The 20,502-nt window shown below is 35.5% G+C and overlaps 1 protein-coding gene across 6 annotated transcripts in view; it reads right to left on the reverse strand.

Moving 5' to 3' along the window:
• Positions 1-20,502, reverse strand: part of QKI (QKI, KH domain containing RNA binding) — a 173,445-nt gene that overhangs the window by 132,680 nt on the left and 20,263 nt on the right. For all 6 annotated transcript variants that reach the window (XM_067293502.1, XM_067293504.1, XM_067293503.1 and 3 more), the window contains exon 2: positions 1,016-1,158. In XM_067293502.1, coding sequence (XP_067149603.1) covers positions 1,016-1,158 — 143 coding nt within the window. The remainder of the gene's footprint in view (positions 1-1,015; positions 1,159-20,502) is intronic.

Genomic DNA, 20,502 nt, shown 5'->3' on the forward strand with positions numbered 1-20,502 from the left:
GTAAAGTATGGCATAATGAGGTTCTATTTAGAGACCTGTATGTTCTAAGCAGCATTAAAATAATACATCCCAATTTGGAGAACTTGATCTAATAATAAAACATAAAAAGCCACAGGAAACCAGCCACTATATACAAATGTTAGTTCCATTTTTTGTTGTTTTGTTATTTCTTCCATTTAATACTGCTTCAGTGTGCAAATATCTCATGCGAAACCTGCATCCCTTTACAGCAACAGGACCTCTAAATTCTGTTAGGGAGGAGTAACGTTTTGTCAGTGATCAATGAAAAGGGTTGGGGCAGATTCTGACAGGGCATATTTTTCTGAGTCATTTCAAAAAAAACAAAACAAAAAAAACAAAAAAAAACCCCACACACAATCGGAGCAGAGAGTTCTAAGTATTTCTTCTAGTTAAATAAAACCACTCTCCCTCAAAAAGGCAGGTGTACAACAGAATAGATCACCCTATGGAGCCCACAACAGTGGCAAGCAAGCAAGGAGCTTAACTTGAGGAGAAAAAAAAACAACACACACACCCCACACACAATAAGCACATTTCTATACAGAACAGAAGCGGTTACACAGGTGCAGAATGGACACCACTAAAGATTTTAAGTACAGACTGAAGGGTCTAAAAGCATGCTACTACTGACCCTTAGAGACGTATGTTTTAAGAGGAAAATACGCTGTCCTAATAACTTTCTCCATAAAACTCGCTCCACGGTGACTCAACACTGATAGTACTGCATGAACAAGATAAATATATTTTAAGCAGAAATTCTGATCTTAAATCTTTCGAATTATAATCCATACTGGTTTGATATTTAACATGACCTTCTCCCACTCACCTTTTGCTTTACTACATATCAAGCCACCATGTGGTACATACACTCCTCCCTAAAGAAATGTCTTACCTTGTTAAAAGCAATTCAGTGTGATCCAAGGTAGCATCACATGAAATTTAGAGAAGACCACAAGGATTAAAAACAACATTTAGGGACTAAGGAGATACTTACATCAGGATATTCTTTTACAGGCACATATAGTTTCTCTTGTAACTGTACAATAGGTCCCACAGCATCTGGTAATTCTGCACTTCTCTTCTCCGTACTACCATTTAATGTGTCGTTATACATGTCTTTCCGTACTCTGCTAATTTCTGTGGGGGAAAAAAAAAATGTATATTAGATATTAAACACAGTAACAGTTTATAATCTTATATGACAGTTATCTCTTTCTAATCTTTCCCAAATCTTAATGCCATTTTCTTCCCTTCTTCATGAGCATTATGGTAACTTAAAGCAAAAAACATACTCTGTTTATTACATTGTGGGACCATCATAAGTGTTTTCTCCATGTCTGGAAATTTGCTGCCTACTCATCCTGTTTATGAAAGTCCACTATTCAAGTAAAAATTATCTGCAACTCCTGAGAACACTCAAAAAATTGTTCATGTAGTTTAAAAGGTGTATAAAAATACAGTTAACTTCTTTTAAGTACAACAAAGTTGCTAGAAAGCAAAAAATAAAAATCTGTACCTAACATTAAAAAAAACACAAAAATGCATATATATATATATATATATAAATATTTGCTAGCTACGAGATCAACTATATGGAAATGAAATGATGCATCTTTCAGCAATGAGAAATCTGACAGCTCAGAAGAGCAGTTATTGACTGCAGAGAGTGACAACTAAATAGTAAATATTGTTTTACTGACTATCTTTACTCTGATAATGAAAAAAAGCACAAGTATATCAGAGACCTCAGCCAGTTTTACAGAATAATATTTTATGTGTGTAAGCATGTATGTAATATATAAAAATATTTTATAATGCATGCATACATATATATATACACAAATATTTACACACACACAAACACACCAATAATATTAAGTCCACTGCAACTACAAACACAGCACTGACAAATATGAGTGGTAGGAGCCAGCTCAGGTCCAGAAGAGTTGTATTATCTACAAATAGTCACCATCAGTGCCAAATCTGGATTCTCTCAGGTCGACTAAGACCTAGGGGAACCAAACCAGTACAGCTACTATGCATGCTAAGATTTGTCAGCCAAGACTTGATACTGCATTGAAGTAGATGAACTGACCCTGTGTCTTACACAGCAATATTCACGTGAAAGTGCATATGATAAACTAATAAGCTTGTGTCTACTAGTCCCCAAAAAGTCAGATAGCAATGACAGTAGTCCAATTCCAACCAAGATTACTATTTTTTCCCAAGTTCTATCTACAAAGAAGTAGGAACAAGCATGAACTATACAGTTCTGTTTCATTCCATCTCTTTCCATTACATTGGCCTGATACGTCACAACCAACACCGAAACTGCCATCAGCGTATCAGTGCTTTCTCTCTGTGCACCTTGAGCTGAAAAGATGACTAGAATTGCTGAACTAATTTACATTACAGTTCTCAGCATGGGTCTGTGGTTGTCTCAGATTAGAAAGACAAAGTTGCACTTGCTACTAAATATGTTGACAGAATTTCAAGAACAAAGCACAGATGCACATGATTTTCCTGCAAGGAAATTCACTTCACTTCACTTCCATCATCCCAGATCCATCACTAGAATCATCTAGGATCTTTTTTCAGGGCTTCCATCATTACACAGGAGTGTCATACTTTCATCTTTGCATCTCAAAAAAACAAACAAACAACCCCCACACATTTATCAATTATCACATTATAAAAGTAGCTAAAAAGCTAAGTACTCCAAGCTTTCCAAGTTTGCTGCAATAATCAAATAATTAACAATGTAAGGAAGAATTAAAGAATAGATACTGATGCAAGACAAAAACAAAAAAAAGAAGAACAATCAAAAGGCTATAAAAATGATGAAAACATAATTGAACACTAGTGAAAATAAAAACTTTTAATGTTACCCGATTTGCGGGAAAGTGTGGCTGGATCTAATGAACCTTTTAGCCTTCAGATTTTTAATTTATCTATGTAGTGATCTTGTTTTTAGATTTGACTTTGTTCTCCAATCAGATATAGGCTAGGGACCCAAATCAAACTCTCATTCCTCAGCTTGCTGTCCTTGCTGCAGAGTTCAAAGCATCAATATGACTTGAGAACACTTTGTTTTTACAGAAAGCTATGGGCTTAATTAACTTCTAAAATAATTGTGCAGTACAATTTCCTTTTTTTTTTTTTTTAAAGGGAAGGTTTATCAAATTATCATTTTTTTTTTTTTAAAAAAAACTTTCTCACCAACACTGTCAACTTACCATACCTTTTCTGCTAGTACACAGATTTTTCTACTACTTTATTGTAAATTAATGAAAAAATCCTCAGCATCACCAGGAAATGCCATAAGCAGATTCATAAGCACTGTTTCACAGAATCACAGAATCACTGAGGTTGGAAGGGACCTCGGGAGATCATCTAGTCCAAACCCCCTGCTCAAGCAGGGTCACCTAGAGCACATTGCACAGGATTGCATCCAGGCGCGTTTTGAATATCTCCAGAGAAGGAGACTCCACAACCTCTCTGGGCAACCTGTTCCAGTGCTCTGTCACCCTCACAGTGAAGAAGTTTTTCCTCATGTTCAGATGGAACTGTTTGTGTTTCAGTTTGTGTCCGTTGCCTCGCGTCCTGTCGCTCGGCACCACTGAAAAGAGTCTGGCCCCATCCTCTCGACACCCTCCCTTCAGATACTTGTACACGTTGATAAGATCTCCTCTCAGCCTTCTCTTCTCCAGGCTAAACAGGCCCAGCTCTCTCAGCCTTTCCTCATAAGAGAGATGCTCCAGTCCCCTAATCATCTTTGTGGCCCCCCAAATTACACTGTATTACACATCTTGAGATACTACCTTTGGTTGCAAAATGCCTGGAGTAGTTATAAACAAAGTAATTAAAAATAGATTAGTGAAATTTATCTGGATTTCAATTATCTACACTTCAACCTAATACAAGAATGGACAAATTTTTCTCTTATTTAACCAAAAAACATATCAAGACTTTATATTTCATTTCTAGAAATGAAAGTATTTAAATCACTGTTATAATTGGAGGAAAAAAAACCCACAGTTCACAACTTACAAAATCTCAGCTAGTAAAAAAAACTCTCAATGAGTTTATTCCAATATAACTGAAAAATTACTTAAAAATAATGTATTAATAAAGTTCCAAACTGAAAACTCTAACATTTACACAGACATAGTTTCCAAAGAACCAACTTTAAGTTTTACGAAAGCATGGGCTGTAAATTAAAAACAGAAACCAATTTAGTCTTTTATTTAGAATTGTTAGAGCTACTTTCAAAATGTTCAGAATTAAAACGAAACTGAAAACAAAAATTTTACGTTTCAGTCTGACCACAGGAAGTCGCACAAATGAGAAGTCACTTTAAACTGCAGCAGCAAACAGGAGATTACTAGAACCTCCTGTTTCATAATCACAATTGTTTTCTGCCAGGTGATTTATAGTTGAGATTCCATCACTTGAAAAGCTGGGGGACAGGGAGGCCTCAGGTTTTATGAATGAGTTTATGAAATGGAGCGGACTTGGCTTTCAACTGAGTTCTTCTAAATCAGTCTAACAAACTTATTCTGCATATTCAAGAAGTTGTTTCTCCACTGGGAACTGACATACACAATCATGTAGGCTATAGAATAATTTGGTGGTTAACACCTGCTTAGAATGAAGAACACAGATTTTTGTCATCACACAATCATAGTCCAAGAAAGAAGAAAAAAAAAAAAAAAAAAAACACACTTCTTCCATGCTGACAGTTTTGGCAACAGGCACAAATCCTCTGAACTGCAAGAAGTATTTATACTGGCTTCAATATCTAAAGAAATTCTTTAGCACATCTTTTTGAACCAATACTATTATCTTTTGGCGGACTTTATTTCCTTTTCACTTTCTTCAGATTTTCCATTAACTTACACTACACTGAAACACAAGCTAGGCAGTCTGCTGAAGTATTAAAGCATGAATAGTATATGGTCACTTTTATTTATATTCGGTAGCTACAAGAGTTGCATTAAGAGTTTCATTTTAAATTGCATCATTCATATATAATATAAGTATTAACATTAGATGTCTTGGATTTCATAGGAAAAACACACATCTGTTTTAATCTTTCCCTTGCAAATACTCATATGTCACATTTGTGACACAGTAGAGCAAAACTTCCAGTGCACACTTCGGTAGTATGATAAGCTGATTTGAGGACTACCACTGAATTCTGGTCTTTGTGAAACCTATTCGAAGACATTTATCATGCCTCAAGTGTTATATGAGGCTAAGACACCTACTAACTCAGTATTTTATTCTCCACTACAGGCCAGACACCTGACATGTATTTTTCTTTGCTAGGTTTTAGTTCTCCACTCCTACATTCAAGCCACTATAACCACTAACAGACATCAGTATAGGGATAGTTCAGCTACTTCAACACAGCATTATCATTTCTCCTGAAGTACTATGGTTTCTTCTAGGAGCTTCTCCTTTCACTTATCTTCTATTTAGAAAAACTGAAGGATTATTGCTCAAACCTCAAACTTAGTCATTCACTCTCATCTCTGCTGATTTCCTTAATTGTCCATACCATTACCTTTAAACTATGGACAAAGCACAACCTATCTTCCTTCTCATCTTGTGAGCCCACTCTATCACAAGCACTCTCCTAAATATTCAGCTCTAACTTATTTAGCTGTCTCAAACACATGCTGGTCATTTCCAAATTCTGCTGAATCTTCTTCTGCATCTTCACAATCTTTTTCCTTTTATGACTAACAACAGCTTTCTCAGACATTTGTTCTTATTTAACCATGCCTCTTCTCTCAATAGCCTTAAGTCCATACAAAAGGATTGAATTTTGATGATGTAATCTTTCCTTTTAGTGTCTCCATTAAACCAAATTCAAGCTTCTAGTCTTTGAGCATCTTGTAACTTTGCTAATCATTTTAAGCATTTACATGTATCTACAGAAGTACCTACTTTTGTGTTTTCTGCAACTCCAACAACAGTTTATCAAGAGTGCAGGAAGATTCCAGAGAGCCTATTCAGTAGCATGTTAAAAAAATCCGAAAGCTCTACTCACTTGTTACCTCTTGCAAGTATCAGCGTTACTCTGTTTTGAAATACTCAAAATCTGAGGATAGGTATAGTACAGAAGCAGGAATGTCAGATCCTCAGAGCATACCTTTTTATTTTCATTATTTCATCCACTTATCAAGGCAAAAATAGAGGAACTCAAGTAAACAGCCTTTTTTTAGGTTTATTTCACACTGCTTCTTACACTCTGCCACTTATAGATGTTTTGTCTTCCCTTCTCAAAAGCTTCTTTGGCATGTCTCATGAAACTGCACTTTCAGAGCTCGTACACAAAGCTTTAGCTTCTCCACATTCACGCTTCTTTACTAATTCTTCCACACTGATACCTCACAGGAAGCCAACTAATTTAAAAATAAGGCAGGCTTTACTTTCAAAGTGAACATCTAAGTACAGCTCTAACCACTTTACATCTATCTTAACACTGTAGTGGTAATTATGTTCTATAACACTCCAGGGATTTAAAAGAGAGTTACTAAAGAGAGATACTTAATTATAACAGCTGATACAGCTAAAAGGAAAAAAAAAAGCACACAGCAGCTTCACCATACCTCCAGCCTGTGAGCTCTGCAGACCTAGTAACAGGTCTCTTTTTGAAAAGTGTTAGTACCCACCTCTACTGTAGGTAGCAGCAGCAATGTGTAAAAATAAAAAGTTCAAAATCCATGCCTTTAACAATAGTCTGGTCTGTACTTTATAAATGACTTAAATTTAGCAGTAAATGACAAATCGGTCTTGCTCACAGGAAGGCAGGGGAGGAACATACTCAAAAAGACAGCAAACGAGTTTCAATATAATTATCTTCTTCCATCTTAAGATTACATGACGTAGTCACCTATGATGGCAAGGGAATGCATTCTGAACCAGGAGAACATTTTTTTTCCTGTGTCCCTGGAAACTACGCAAGTAATCTTCTGCCTCCTTCATCTACCAATAGCCCTTTCAATCTCTAAAGCATTTATAAGACAATCTGAAGCAGGGCACACTGGTTATACTGATGACACAGATATGTATTTTCTAGATTTCTTCATAACACTTATGATAAACTGTTCTTCCATCTTGAGTACATGAAGGACTGTGTTCAGATAAATGTTTGTGATCACACTAAAAGCCAAAAGGTTATTGCCTCTTGGTTGTCAATTATCATTCTCTTAGAAGAAGCAACAATCTACACATATGTTTAAGACTGCTAGATTGCAGGGTAAAATGGGTTTACATAAACATCTTAGCAAGCATATTCAAAGTAGGAAATCACTGAAAAGGTTCAGGTTCTTCCTCTCAAAACACTTCCAGACTTGTAAAACATCTTATCTGCAGTGCCTACAGCTAGAGAATTTCTCAGTAGGAAGGCTTCTAAATTGGAAGGTTTTATCTGTTGAAAAAAGCTCAGATTTGGACACTGTATTTAAACCAATGGATTCCTCATTGCAGTTTAAATCAGAACTAAAATCCTGAAGACACTAAATTGCAACAGTCTTCTGAGGTTAACAGTTTGGTCCAATCACAATTTAAATAGTCAGAGCCAAATTGATGCACCTCAGTCCATGATCCTTTTCTGAGGCCTAACACAGCATAAGCCATTCATGCACAGCATTTAACTCTTTACACTGAAAAAAAGAAGAGCCGCTTTTCTGTCATATAAGATCTGCTTATCTATCATTCCTGATTACAATACACAGTAAACAGGGTGGGGATGGAACGACCCAACAGTCACGATCCGCAAGAGATTCGGAATGAAAAAACACCAACCACCTTATAACACAAGTCACCATGCTTCCTTAAAAAGCAAAGCTCCACACACTTGAAGATGCTCAATCATAAGCTAGCTCCCACAAGAAAAAAAAAAAAAAAGCAATCTTTTTTTTTTAATTAAAACTTTAAGAGGTATGGTGAGAAAAACCAGTAATGTTCATATAGATAAGAATCTTCAAGGTACCTGGATATCAGTGATGCATAGAATAATCAATTTCAGTTTTCTACTTCCTCACACAAATCAAGTTATGCTTGAAATATCAATGGCACCAAAATTTTACATACAGCATAAAATTTTATGTGGTTTGACAGAAAAAGCTCATTCTTTCAACTATAGATCATGACACTAAAGAACAAGCTTAAATAACGCTTTCAATATTTCCACAATAATTTCTGGGAAAAATGAAGAACTCTGAAAGTTCTCAGAGAAGACTTGAATAGTTCCACTTAAATTCACAAATTCACTGAGCTGGGAGATGGGGAACAACTGACTCAAGTCCCTCCTTATTAAATTTTAATGTTATATGCAGCAAAATGTGTGGGAAAAGCTAATGTTTGTATAAAGTATTTTTACTGCACACAACACTTGCTGCTGGACCATCAATTCAAGAATTTAAGTGGTGTTCCTAGGCAAGAAAATACATTTTTTCTAATTCTTTCACATTCAGACTGGTCCCCAAACTGGTAAATGAACATTACAAACATTCAGACATAGACTACCACTTTAGAGAATCCAAATCCACTGAACTTGTGTCCAGGGTTTATCCTGGCAGACCCCATTCCCAGGATAAGCTGTCAAAAAATTTGAAAGATAAACACAAACCATTAGTATCAAACAACACTGCCTGAACCCTCTCAACACTTTTAAAGCTGAAGGAATTCTATTTGTAATATATTCAGCAATTCCAAAAAATTTCCTATATCGACTGTCTTTCTTCCCATCTCAAGTGTGCTGCTTTAGAGAAAACTGGTAAAAAACGCAACTGCTCCTAAGAGAAAGATTTGGCGAAAACAGAGAAACAAACAAAAAACTCTAAATAGATTTTACCTTTTCCAGGTTACTTAAAATTGGTCTCAAATCTTGATATGAAATAAAACTACCAGTTTTTAAGGAAAAATCTATCACATTTTCAAAAGAACTAACAGTCCTTTATATACAGAAAACTGTCCCAAACACTGCAACCAAGCAGTAGCGGGAAAACAGGTTAGTTCCTTTCTATCACTGCTAAATACTATAAAAGAAGGTCATATAAACAAGAACTCACACATTTCTTACATTTCTATAGATTCTCTGCCCTTTAATCAGAACTCCTCCGTAGTCCTCAGAACAGCGGCATTTCAGACTTAAACTGCCGAAGAATTTCATGGCCCACAACCCACTTCCCCTCCTGGCCCCTTTGGTAAGGGAAATGTGAGGGGGCTGGATGGATTTTACTAATGATAGAAGCAACCATGCTTACTAACTATATGATAGATATCCAGACCAAAATGATAGTGAAGCAGCAGGAGCATGCAGTGCTTTCTCAAGACAAAAACAGGCTAAACAGCTCATTCAGAAAAAAGGATTTGACACCATGCCCTAAAACACTCTTGTCCAGGGAGGACTGAATTATCTAGTCTACCCCTTTTACATACTAAATTGGTCAGCACTTTCTCACAGATTCTTATTCATTGCTTTTGAAAGTTCTGGACAGAGCCACTGAGAATATGGCACATGACAGTCATGCAGTAGTCTCACCAAAAGAAATGTTTGCATTTAAGATTTCAATTTGTCTTTTATTGCCTTGGCAAAATTCTGGTTTATTCTCTTTTGTTCCTCTGAGCCCAATCTAGCAGTTCTTTAGATGATTAAACTGTCAGTGCAATGATTAGTGGGCAGCACTTTTGGCGATTTGTTAGCACTCTCAATATCAAAGTTCAATCATTTCTTTTGCAAGAAGAGTCTGCAGAACTCCTTATGTTTTGGGCAGTTTAAGGTTTGCATCAAACTGACTTCAGAAACAAACAGGGCATACTCAGTCTGTTCTCTTCCTATAAGTGCCAACAGAAAGCTTTTAAGTGCTTTATTATTGGTGGAACATCATAATTCATGCTTTTTCCTCATCTAGCACTGTTAGCATGCTTACTTGGCAAAGAAATAGTTGTTTTTATTCATCGCAGTTTTAACAGTCTTCACCATTAACACCGCTGCTGCTTGCTGCTATCACTGATGCAGCAGTAATAGCAGTGCTAGCAAGGAAACCACATCATTTTTAATATTGTGCCACATGGACCTGTAGCCTGCATGCATCATCAGTATCCAGACTAAAATGATGGCAAGCATCTACTTTACCCACTCCTCTGCTATAAATCAGTGAAATGCCTGAGCATTAGGCAAATAAGATTCCTATCATCTCTCCTTCACAAAATAATACAGACTAAAAATTGAGATTTAGACAAACATGATCAAACACCAAAGCTGTGAAAACCATGTTGCAGAACACAGACACTACTGTTCTGGGAAATTTTCATAGATCAGCAGCTTTGGTTCATAGCATGACACTGAACTTTGACATAACTAGCTGGCAAACTTAAAACAGCCTTATGCATTTGTCTCTACTTACTAAAACTTGTATTCATGTTATTTAATATGCTGATATATAAGAACAGTCACAACAGGTCTGACTGAAAGTCCATCAACCCCATATAATCTTCGACAGTGACAAGCTGTAAACACTTAAGAAAATGATATACAAAGATTAAGTATAGTCTCCTCCTTTCCTTGGTAAACTCTAAAAGCTATATACTTGCAATGAAGTGTCCTCATATCCTAGTATTATGCTCCATAAAAATTAAAAAAATCCTTAACAACATCAAAATCCGTTTAAAAGCTCCTAAAAGAATTGTTAAATGCACCTTCCAGTTGTCTAGTAGCCATCCTCAACTAACACCATAGCAATGGATGTAACACTATCCATTCACATTTAAACTCGTCTTTGTAAAACTGAAAGCTTCTTGAGATCAATAATTACCTAGTAGACAGAAAATAGTAAATCTAAACTAAACTTTCAAGAGTCAAGCAAATTCAGGTGTTTTACAAGTCAGTATTAAAATCAGGAAAATGAAACCAGTATATTCAACTCTGCTTACTCAGATGTGTCAGCATTAGATCAAGCTTACATGGTAACTCAGTTAAAGTACATGAACATATACTGTTCCCTTTGTTATGAAACTTCCTGACAACATGGGTTATGTTAACAGTTTCAAACTCTCCCACAAATTTTCCACTGGTAGAATCCATCAGCACAACAGCATGACCACTGAAGCGGATTTGGATGAGCACACTTGTAACAGGCTAAAGCACAACATTCAAAAATCTTCCTCTCCAGCTCCTTTTGCTATAAAGTTATCAAAATACTCAGTTACACGCACCATGGTTACACATGCATTAAGCTGCTAAATTTATTCTAATTTTTTTTTTCCTTAATACCCTGTAACTGAAATCACCCGTGTGGCAACTAACCATAATAATTGACTTGAATGTCTTTGGTACAGGACAGTTGGCAGTAATACATTTCTGTCCAAACTATGAATCATGATCATAAAGATGAAAGAAAGGAGCCATCTATTCTGAGAGAATTTATAGAGCACAACAATATTAGCTCAAATGAACTTAAGTTCATGTTTTTAATTCTTCAGATGCATATCTTTCTTAACCAAAAAAATCCTTCTCTCCTGGTTTACTGTCTTTGTTTTTGAAATTGCTCTTTGTGAACAATCCAGATTGTCTGGCTTTTAATGGGCTTTCTCTACCCAGAAACTGTCTAACTGAACATCTATATCCCTTGAAACACTATTCTATCCTCCTTATCCATTCATAACAAAGTCAATTGCTGTCCAGTTTCTAAGAGGGTCTTCAGCACACGAAATAAATTATTCTCATATTGAACAACAGCTAATGAAATCATGCAATGGGAAGTTCTCTAGTTAAAGGCAGAAAGGTATTCGCTCAGGAAGTATACCAAGCGCTTCAGAAAACAATAGCCACATCATACTTCACGCTACATCAGCTAAGAAATCCCACAAACTATGCTATACATAAATATGGGCCAGGAATGTCTATAAGTCAAGATGCTATTTCATTACCTTTAAAAATAAGACAGGCTCCAATTTAAACACATCCCTGGTCGAGGCCCTCAAAAATAATCAATTTTTTAAATTTAATGAAGAATGGTGCCTTCTAAATTTCAGTTTTCCTTGGTCTTGAGCTGAGAAGAAAATGCATAGTGAAAACTACCTACATAAGCTACTTCAAAGAATTAAATAGCAGCAGTATTAGATTCTTTCCTGCTTTCCTTGATGGATCTTAAAGCTAACCATTTACAAAGAACCACATAAAGCACATGCAGGTTATTTCTTCAATCTTTCAGAAACTATCCACAACCATAATCAAAACAGCTAGCAAATACAAAAAAAAATATTCCAATAGGTAATGCACTCTTTCTTTTTTGTATGAAAGGAATGTTTTGGGTTTTTTTCTTCCACAATCACCCAAAAATAATAGTGTTTTCCACTAACACAGTAATGTTGTGGGAGTCTTCTCTCCAATTAACAATTGTTTTTATTCAGGTCAAAGAAACTTTCCCATGTCTTCCACATACAAAGGCAATCTAAGGGAGCACAATAGCTATTATAAAGTATTTCTGGAATTGCAGGGAAAAACGGAGATGCAGATCCTATATCCTCTGCCAGCTGTTCCACAGAACTTGGCTTCAGTCTTCTCCTTGTCAGAAAATGTATCCTTCTATAGTATATGCACACAGTGAGCACCTGACACATTTAAAATAAAATAAAAAAATAAAATAAAAGTTGCATACATGGACCATAATTCTTTGGTAGTGAGTAAAACTTGGTTAATCAACATTAACTGATCAGCCACAAAGAATTAGCATTATATATTCTTTATAAAATAATTATACTACACTTCTGTTGAGATGTTGATGAAGAAACTTGATCATTGCAATAGTCTCAGTAAACGCATCATCATACAAAGCTGGATTTTGGCATTAAGTTTCTGTATCTAAAACAAAAATTGCAACCATCAGTTAACAAATGAGGAACCAACCAAATACTGCAATATATCAAGCACCCCAAAAAAATAATAATAAAATAAAATAGAAAAAGAGAGAGAGAGAGAACACACACATCTATCATGAGAAAATGATTTAGTTAAAGTGAACATCTCTAATTCTAAACTGCCAGCATATCAAAACAAAGCCATTCCAGTATTTATAAAAGCAATCACATCTATACACATACGCTTTATCCAAAATCTAATCCATTTGAATAGAATGGACTTGCTCCTCTCACTCCCAATTCTTTTTTTTTTTTTTTACACTGATAATGTCCTGACAGTAATACAATCCCACTTTTAAAACCACTGCTCCCTATCACATGGTTTTGCTTTATGCTGCGCTACCCCAGCATAAAGATGTGGTTCTGTCAGCACTTTGTTCACCAGACAGAAGTAAAAAGTTTTGGTTGCCACCTACCAACACTCATATTGCCAGGACAGTCATCCACATATTAACTATTGCACTTTTCTGACTCTAAAGACATCATCAAGATGCATCAAGTAACTTCAAACAAACTCTGAAGTACTGTAAGACTTCCCAGAGTTAGGCAGTACATACACAACATCTCTGCTGAAACACAAGAAAGCCTTTTCTAACCAAACACATAGGCAACATTGTAGCTTAAGAAATTTGATAAGGCAGCTGACCGAATGACAGCCCAAGTATTACTCATCTGTAATAAAAGATTATATATGTCCAACATATATTTTAGCTTATATTTATCAAATTACAAATCTTAATTTGTGCAGACATCTAGTAATAATCAATTCTCAGTATAGCAGCAGCCAGACATTCCTGGGTGTGGTAAGCTGAGATTTATCCATCCTGTTGTTAACAAATCAACATACAAAACTGTTTTAAGATTTGACTTTAGTAAATGGAGAATACTTTTTAAGAGAGGATGGCCAATAAATCAAGTCATAAGCTTTGTTCAAACAGAAGAACAACAACTTTTTTTTTTAAGGTTAGATTTCAAAATAGCTGACTTTGGTGAAGTAAGGGAACTTGCTAGCAAAATGATCCTAATGGTAGAAGTCAAAGACAAGTGTTGGAAACAGAAAAAAACTGGAAACTCTCAGTTGGAAGTGCAGTAACCAAACACATACTTGTGCAGTAGGAGATTCCAAAATTTAGTTTAACAAAACACATTCCAGCCAGGCTCAGCAGTCCAATTTCATTACTATGTTGAATTTCAGAAATTCTGAAGAACAACTTAAAATACAGGAGTGAAAAATCTTTAAAAGAGATTTACCAAAATTATGCTGTGCTAGACTAACCTAATAACTTTAGGAGAGTGCTGAATAAAATAGAGCAGTACTAATGTGAGCTTCACATGCAATACTCCACATGGAATTTAACTAGAGAAATGGGGATTCCTAGAAAGGGTATATAAAGGATAAGCTAAAATAAAGCGAGAACAGCTGTGCCAAAAGTAGATCTAAAGATTTGCCAGAGGTGAAGGAAAACCTCATACAGAATGAGCTGAATGATCTCTAAAAATGAGTTAGTGGAATCTCACTCTGCACTGTTTATGTTGTAAAACTAGGGGTTTTTTGTTTTGTTTTGTTTTCTTCACCAGTAGGGAATATTCTTTTTGGAACTGACAGGACACACACCAACTAGGAAGGATCAATCTGAGACAGCAGTGGAACAGTAAATATCTTAATTGATGCAGCTCTCTATGGCATTTTCAACAACAAATAATTGCATGAAGAAGTCAGCTAGAACACTATATATGATCTTGGTCAACCACATTCAGAAAGAAATACTCAGATTATGGAAGGATATTAGAATCATGTAGAAATGGACAGCCACCCACACAAAAAAAAAAAAAAAAAAAAAAAGAGAGAGAGACTGGCTTTAAAAAGAGATATACAGGATAGGATTGCTCACTATCAATACATTGACAATAACCACCAGCATAAGAAGAGTTAAAGGGCAACATTTCCTCTAAAAATGAAATAGATGGAAACTGGTAAGTTTAGGAGAGAGAGAAAATTTATGAATTTCTGAGAAACAAGAAAAGAAAGAGTCCACCACTGAAGGGTATGATGTAGGAAAAAAATTATTAAATCGCAACACGATTAGTTTTCAAATAATATATATAATATATAGCTTGGGTTAGGAATTCCTGAGCAAGCCAGTCTTCAAATTATGCCAAATTAGACAGGTGAGAAAGGAAAAATAACTCTCTACAAAAATGGTTTAATCAAACTGCTGTGCAACCCACACTCATCATATGTACATCAAACTGCAGTTACTCAGCAGCTTATTTCAAACATCAGTCTTAAAAGAATGCATTAAAAACCACTATATATGCTAGTAAGTACAGATTTTTCATTTACCACAAATCGTAGTTTATTATACAAGCACAGTCAGTGATAGAATTTCATATGTGAGAAATAACAACCAAAAACTTTTAGTAACATCATTATGGCAAGACTAAATACTTTAAACTAAGGTGTTGAGAAGAGGGAGAAAAGAAATGCCTGTATTTATGCCAGGTAATGCAGACAGAAACTAGCACTACTTAAAAACTGTCATTGAGTTCTTCTATTACAACTGTTAAACAATTTGAATTTCACATTGAGTGATTAAGATAACCAGTCAGCTTTGAAATACTGCTAATTTTTCATCAAACTAGAAAGAAAAAAAAAGGTATGCTTGAATTCATTGCAAATATATACACCTGAATAATTTTCCAAAACACAAAAATGCCTACATAAACATAGTTCTCCAGGAAACTGAGACCTGGAAACAAACTAAATCTTATATCCATCGACTGAAGCCTAACTTCAACTTTAGGGGGAAAAAAAAAAAAAAAAAAAGGCTAATGTGTGTAACTGTGTTTTTTACTAAACTTGAGTATTTTTCCAGACATGAATATGGGTTAAACTGAGGAGACATTAGTATACTAATCTTACTGTCATCCATCCTTTTGTCCTGTGCATTAGTTCAGCCATCTGACTCAACATAATACCAGAAGGCAGGAAATTAGCAAGGCAACTAGCTCTTTTTAACCATGCACAGTCAGCAAAATTTTAATGAAGAGAATGAACGACCACTAAAACAACATCTGATAGTGTGAAAAAACAAGAACACTGCTACCTAGGTTTCTTTCACTGCAGTGAAAGGTACTAGCTTTTATTTTCCCCATTTTACTTGTTTTTATTGCACATGGTGAATAGAACATTCAGTCTAATTTGTAGTTGGATATGTTAAACATATCAAAGTTTGATTTTCAATAATAATAAAGCTCTTCAACTACAGAAAAAATAGCAACCTACATATATACACACACACACACATATATATATGTATACATACACACACACACACACACACACACACAATGAAATCCCATTGGCTGTTAGAGGTATAGGTAGTTTAAGAAACTTTCTTCTACTTATGAGATTAATAGATACTCATCATTTTACAAGAACTACATTGTTACCTGCTCCATTATTAAATACACTCTTATTTGGATGAATATAAGACAGAACCATGCTCACTCCCTTCAATCAATTTACTCTGTAAATAGTAATAAAGATTTGGTTAGTGATATTATTCTTACTTCCATCCATAACTACTCAGAATAAATTAGACGAGGCTGGGCCTACTGAACATCCTTCTTTTGCCTTTTACATACAGTACTTGATTTGCACATAACATAAGGCCAACATTAGGCAGATTTGCAAGCTGAAATCCTGCCTTAGTAAGCAAGGAAGTCCTTGTCAAAACTGCCCTCAGAGTATTCCAGGCAGTACAAGTCAAAACCACCCTGAAGGTATTTTCATAAAGATACATCACTTGCAGGTACATCAGAGGAAGCTTATGCACTACTTTGCCACTGGATTCAAAGTGGCATGGTTATTTAGGCTGTGACAAGAGCAATTAAGCAAGAACTAATAAAATAAAACCCACAATCTTTTCTCAAAGACATTCAACTGCACAATCTGAAGAGATTAAAATATTAATTTCTCTTCTTGAGAAATTACTGGTGACTTTTTATATTTGAGCAATTTAACTATTCTGAGAAATAGGACAATAATATAATATGCCCTTGATTCCAAAATACTCACATAGCAAAGATACTATTATTTATTGAAGGGAAATGAATCTTCAGAATTCTAATATACAATTATTTTTATTACTAATTAGTAATAATAATTATTGTTAAATATTTAAACCCTGCCTTGAGACAAAGCATCAATAACAGATGTCATCTTCAAGAATAAGCACAATGTTTCTTTCCATGTAAGTAAATATACACCACCTTGGTCAATATCTTATTATTTCACTAAGCTAATACTGCCTTGCTCAGCACCAAGAGGTGTTTTCTAAAAAGTCTGAAAAAATCCCACTTTGTGTAGAAGTAGAACTTTATGAACAATCTCATGAAACAGCATCAAGAATTCAGAGTGTGCTTGCAAGTGTGATTTTTTTTTATGATACTCAAGACAATTGATCCTAGAATGCACATCCCAAACTTCAGTATTTGTTAAAAATGCTCAGTGCACACGTTCATCTTTGAAGCTGAAAACTGAATATACTTACAGTATACTTTGCTATACTTTACCAATAAAAGAAACATAAGACTTCATGATGCAGTTGAGGGCACAAGACTGTTCCAAATACATTCAGTTCCAAATACATTCAATTCCTTTAAGGAATAAATCCTCTCTAGTTAAAGGTTTGTTGGGGTGCTTTTTGTTTGTTTTGGTGGATTCTTTTTTGTTTTGTGTTCTACAAAAATTTTACTTTAAGACAACAAAATCCAGCACAATACACATCCACAGCATAACACAGACACAGATGTGTTAAGCAATATATTTACCATAATTGACACGTTTCCAGGTAATTGTGAATAATATTCACCAAACAAGATGAGATCACTTTTTATCCTCCTTACTTATCTCTTATTTCTATAATAAGCTCATCACTGTTCTGTAAGTCACCTGCCAGATGCATTCACCCACATTCTGTAGCAAGACGTTAGGATACTGTATCTTTCACAAAGAAAGGTCTGGTGCTCATTCCTTTGTAAATAAAAGCAGTTAGGAGAACTGCTACATCAGAAATATCACTCTTCATATGAGGAAAAACAAGCAAGTCTATCTGTGTGCATCTTATGGATCAGTTTTACAGCCACTAAACAATTGTACTCATATCTGGCAACTTCTTAAATTCAACCAGTCAGCTCTAGCTGGCATCTTTAGATTCAAAGACCTCTGCCGCATGAAAAGAGGTATTAACTGACAGCGGAGGAAGATACTGTCCAGCAGCAGAAGAGGAATGAAACAATCTGCCTCTGGGTTTCAGAGATATTTGCTGACAGCAAAGACATGGCAAGACTCCAAAACTTTGGCTTTACTCCAGGCTCTGGAAAGCAGTCTCCTCTAGTAGACATATGCTTTTGCCTGATTTCCTCCTCCAAAACTATCTCCTACCCCAGAAATATCTTCTGTCCCTATTCAAATCTCATTTTTTCATCTATGCAGGGTATGAATTCCCCATTCCTTCAGTCTTCCAGTCAGTTCTAGTTCCCACCCAACATTTCCCTTATACCTCCAAGTCATTTGAAAAACATGAGGGATAGCTATATCACCAGACCAGTTTTGTCCAAATACAGCCCCTTCAGTCTTCCTGGCTTTCTTTTTAAATTGAAATTCAAAATTTCCTTCTCAAAGCTGGAGTTTCAGCAGAAAAAGCAATTATTAACACCACAGGAAAGTGACTCAGCTCTCTCAAGTCCCTTCCCATTCCACAGAAACCTACAGCTGCAATTATACAGCCTCCAAGTTTGAGTAAAGCACACCTAACTATGACAGGAGAGCTCATTACTAGAAACTGGATGGAGGCTCAGCAGGATAGACTCTTTCATTTCAGTGCTAAAATACAACCATGCAAACTGTCTCATCCAAATCTAGCCTGACTTTCAAACCAAAATGATGAAAACACTTGCATTAGCAAGTTCTCAAAGCTCATTAAGAAAAAAAAAAAGGTGTGTGTGTGTTGGGGGGGGGGGGGGCTGCAGGGTTTTTGTTTGTTTGAAAGCACTAAGACTCTCCCCTATGTTCATTCTTGAAAACTCTTTTCACTGCTTTGATTGTAGCTTTCAATATAGTTCAGCCTAAGCCACACACTTGGCATGAAAAGTTTTAGGCAAAAAAGGTTAACATTCTGCAAAGTTACACACAGCAGAAAAGTCATTTAGTGGGATATATAATATAGCCACACTCACAAGTTGTATCAGAGCTATTTATAAACCTGTGTAATAAGACTTCTGCCATACTGCTTAACTTACTGGACAAGACACTCCCAATCTAATGTCTAGTTTAGAGAAAGCAACCTAAAAACACCAGATAAGAAAAACAGATATATGACATCGTAACATATTCCACACATGATTTCTGTTGCTTCAAGTTACATATTTCAGTCATCCAGAATATGGCTATGGTTCTTAGAAGTATATGAAATAAGATTCCAACTTACACATTAAAAATACTAGGATTACTGGTATCATATTAACAATATTATTCTCAGTGTGACAGTGGTCAGTACCAGATACTACAGTGAAAGCTATAACATCACAATTGCTAGTCCACCTGTAAGGTTACCACCTGAACTTTGCTTCATGGCTTGCCTTATGAAACTTGAGAGAGGAGGAAGGAAAAAAAAAAAAAGGAAAAAACAAAACTATTCTAAGATATAATTCAGCTTATAATACAAGGTATTGAAATGGAACCAAGATGAGGCCTCAGCTATGCACCAACTTATACTACTGCTTCCAACATTAATTGCCCAAAACTATATTCCACCTGAGTAGATGAACTATTGTTCATTAAATCATAGCCAAGCACAACTCCTAATGGTATATAGCTTAGGCTATGTTACTGGAAGGGAAATAAAATTTTAACGCCTACTATGCCAAACGGGAATAGCAAAGTTTCATTTTCTTCCTCCATTTAACATTCCAGACTTGTTCTATAAGCTTTGAGTACAAAAGCAATCAAAACCTGAAAATAGCCTTTCAGACTTGTATTCTCTCCTGGTCTCTCTCTCCTCCATGCTAACTCTTCTCTTTCACCCACATTTGCCCCACATATTGGCTGTAGGAGGAAACAATACTCTTTCAAAATCACCTTTGAAGAAGTAAAGAAAAAAGCATAGGCAAATAGTGAATCCCCTCCTGCCACTAGACTTGCTGAGCATCTAATAAGAGCTTGACTGCTTTCAATTAAATTGTACCGTGAAAAACAGAACAGAAGAAAGAAGTGATATTTTGGGTCCTCTGTCCATTGTTCAATGCTGCTTAAAAAACTCATTTCAGCATGATTTTCTCATAGAAAATGGGACTAGAGAGTGTCATACCATAAAATGTTCTTGAAAGTACAGACAAGCACTCTAGGTAAAAGTTTATAAAGCTTCAAACAGTAGAGCAAAGAACTAGGAATACAACAGGTAATGCTAGTTATAATTACTATTCAAAACAGCCTGCATGCATGCTGAACACAATACAGCTTGACAGGAAAATCTTACGTGA

This window comes from Apteryx mantelli, chromosome 3, assembly GCF_036417845.1.
Source record: "Apteryx mantelli isolate bAptMan1 chromosome 3, bAptMan1.hap1, whole genome shotgun sequence".
Taxonomy (NCBI): domain Eukaryota; kingdom Metazoa; phylum Chordata; class Aves; order Apterygiformes; family Apterygidae; genus Apteryx; species Apteryx mantelli.